The sequence below is a fragment of the Condylura cristata genome, unplaced genomic scaffold, assembly GCF_000260355.1.
Source record: "Condylura cristata isolate star-nosed mole 26May11 unplaced genomic scaffold, ConCri1.0 scaffold00046, whole genome shotgun sequence".
Lineage (NCBI taxonomy): Eukaryota > Metazoa > Chordata > Mammalia > Eulipotyphla > Talpidae > Condylura > Condylura cristata.
This window is the reverse complement of record NW_004567147.1, coordinates 614,242-617,715: the sequence shown is the minus strand read 5'-3', so window position 1 is coordinate 617,715 and position 3,474 is coordinate 614,242. Positions and strand designations below refer to the sequence as shown.

The following is a 3,474-nucleotide window of genomic DNA, read 5'->3' as shown; positions in this document are numbered from 1 at the left end:
ATAAAGCCAAAATGAACCCCACCAGATCTATAGATAAAACATAATTTAATCATAAGTCACATAGCTTTGTCAAAATCAACATAATGTCAACATAATGTTGATTGGCAATGCTTTATTAAGAAAAAAATGTAAAGAAAACTGCAAAACATGATCTAAGGAATAAGGAGATAAGACTATATAGCAAATTAACATACAAGGAGCCTATTTTTCACATTCACAACATGTGAAGAGGAATATAAAGAAGGAAAGCATCAAGCAATGATGTCCATCACACATATTGCATGAAAGTGAGGTACCAGATTGGGACAGGGGCTCAGGTCTGTGTAGTAACAATAAGAAGGAGTATCTCCTAAAGACCAACATCGATGTCTGCCACTAACAAGAGCTGAAGAGTATGTACATCTAAATTTGCTATGTCTACTGTTCAATACCTGCACCACTATTGAAATCAACTCGTAAATTCATTGTCACTAGAAACATCTAGCTGGTGGGAAAAAAATAGTTAACTGTCTATAAATATGGTCTATAAATATGGCTCTATGTGGTCTATAAATATTAACCACAGATAAGTGAAGGTTACATGTCGAAAGAGGGAGTTGAGGGCCTCCACTTTCTTCCCACAGCTTTCGCAGCTCCTTTGATGTCCTTATTCCTCAGTGTGTAAATGATAGGGTTTAGCATGGGGGTGACAACACTATACAATACTGAGATCAGTCTGTCATTCTCCAGCTTGTACGATGAGATTGGTCTCACATATGTAAAAATGGCACTGCCGTAATAGAGAAGGACAATGGTCAGGTGGGAGGCACAGGTAGAAAAGGCTTTGTGCCTCCCCTCGGAAGAGTGGATCCTCAAGATGGTGGAGATTATGTAGAGGTAAGAAAGGATAATACACAGGAAAGGCGTCCACCCAATGAAGACTCCAATGGTGAGCAAAGCCATTTGATTGATGGAAGTGTCACCACAAGACAAAATCAGCAAAGGCGGTATGTCACAGAAAAAATAGTTAACCTTGTTGTTGCCACAGAAGGGCAATCGGAACGTCAACACAGTGTGCACCACCGAATTGAGGAAGCCACCAGTCCAACAGGAGGCTGCTAACTGGCTATACACGGCCTTGTCCATAATAACTGAGTACCTCAAGGGCTTACAGATTGCAATGTACCTATCATAGGCCATTGCTGCTAGGAGGAGACATTCTGTCCCTACAAAGAAAATGAATGCAAAAAGTTGAGCCACGCACCCCCCATAAGAAATGCTCTTCTTCTCCGACAAAAGATGTACCATCATCTGGGGGACATTTGTGGTGGTGTAGCAGATGTCAAGAAAGGCCAAATTCCCTAGAAAATAATACATGGGTGTGTGTAGATGTGGATCAACCACAATCACCAAAAGAATGAATATATTTCCTCCCAAAGTACAGATATATGTTAGAAGGAAGATGGCGAATAGGAAAAACTCCAATCCATTTAGATTGGAGAACCCCAAAATGATGAATTCAGTAAGTTCTGTTTGATTTTTTCCTTCCATGATGCAGCCTGGCTTCCTTTCCTTTGGTAACACAAATTACAATAATCATACGGTGTAGTAGCAGTGGTCTGCAAAACAAGAAAACAGATGTGTTGCAAATTAGGATCATCACCATCTCTATCAGATTCTAACCTGGAGGAACATAATTAGCCATTGTGTATGTTTCACTCATAAATAAAATCTTTATTGTAGAGGGCACAGTTTTCGACTAGTATGAAAATCAGAATGGGACATCATACCCTCTAAGTGTGTATAATAATGTCTGGGTCAGACCCACCTATACTTTATTGAGAAATGTGACTGTTGCAGAATCCAGTTGGAGGAGGTGAGGTGTCTGACACAGGTATCCTGACAGTTCATATCTGTGTGGTCATGACAAAAGGTAATAGAAAACGGCCATGGTTGCTGAGATCTCTCTTAAGAACAGATAATTCAGGGGCCCCTCCCTGGGGGCACAACAGGTTACAATGCAGCACTGCAAGCTAGCCACAGCCTTTTCAGTGCGCTTCCATCCCCAGCCAGAGGTGATCCACAGGGCGCAGCAGACCTCTCCTGTCTTACCTGCTGCTCCCCTCAGCAGTGTACTCTGTCAGCATATATAACAAAAACAGATAATTTTTCAGACTAATGTGAGCATATTAGCTGCTTAGATGTTATACATTGTGGAAAGATATATCACACACTTTTTGATCTTTCATATTTACAACAAAATTTTAGAATGGGGCTTATATTCCTCATTACAGGGGGTGATACTTTAAAGGTTCATATAGTTAGGCAGTATGTTCAGTATTTAGTAAGCACAGAAGGACCTAACCAGTTTAAGTCCATAGTTCCAAATCTATGTACTTTAAATGGCAAAAAAATCTCATCTTCTATGTCAGTTTTATTATCAAACATTGTTTTGTAGGGTATACTCTGAGGTAAAAATTTATTCTGAATTTTAGCAATTTTAACCATGAATTAAGGAAATAATAGTGATGGCTTTTTTTTTTCTATTTAAAAATCTTTTATTTTGCATTCATTCACACATACACATATTCAAACTTATTCTTGAAAACATTCCAGAATTCTCTTCCTCTTTCCCTCCTTTCCTTCCTCTCTACTTTTCTTCTCACCCCCGCTATCTATCATCTCTTCTCTTCCATGTACTCGTGTAACCAGTTTTGTGTAAAACAACATTGCACTATGCATAATGCACCACTAGCCACACATATTCCAATGTTTACTTTTAATTTATAACAGATTTCCAGGTTTTATAACATCTCCAAAATGGTCACTACAAACTGATTTAAAAAAAAAAAATTGCTCCCAGAAATTCATAAGAAAATTTGCCTCACAGACTCTTAGACTCGATTTCACTCCCTTCATGCTACTTTATTAAAATGTGATCAAGAAAGGGGAATTTAGAAAGTTAAATTCCAAATTGCAAATTTCCTCAAAAGTATATTACCCAAACCCTTACTTATAACTAAGTCACATACACATTTGTAAAATAAGTGAGCTTAGTAAGAGCTCAAAAATAGCTAAAATAGGGTCCTCCCTACTGGCGCAGTGAGTTAAAGTGCAGCACTAAGAAGCTAAAGCCACTTCAGCATGAGTTCAATCCCCCGCCCCGGAGGTGACCACATGGCACAGCAGACCTCTCCTGACCCGCCCGCTGCTCCCCTCAGCAGTGTACTTCATCAGTCTGCCTGTTCTGCTCCCCACTATGCCTCTGGTGAATCCTCTCACTGTCCCTGCTCTTCTGGCCTGTTCCCCAGTTCTGTATGCATAGATAAATACATCTTTTTAAAAATAGCTAAAATAAATAATAACTAGGACACAAGTACATTAGCTCCATGAGAAAAACTGATTCTTGTGGAGTCATGCAAAGTGTGCCTTCGATATTTTTCTCTATAATCCAGTGTCATTTTAGTCTTTTCTTTCTTTATAGACTTTGTTACC

At 39.1% G+C, this 3,474-nt stretch overlaps 1 protein-coding gene across 1 annotated transcript; it reads right to left on the bottom strand.

The window, feature by feature from the left end:
- Window positions 1-576: 576 nt before the first annotated feature.
- On the bottom strand, window positions 577-1,530 carry LOC101626370 (olfactory receptor 5V1). Its single transcript, XM_004694732.1, has one exon. The coding sequence runs from the start codon at window positions 1,528-1,530 to the stop codon at window positions 577-579; it is 954 nt and encodes a 317-aa protein (XP_004694789.1).
- Between the last annotated feature and the right edge of the window lie 1,944 nt (window positions 1,531-3,474).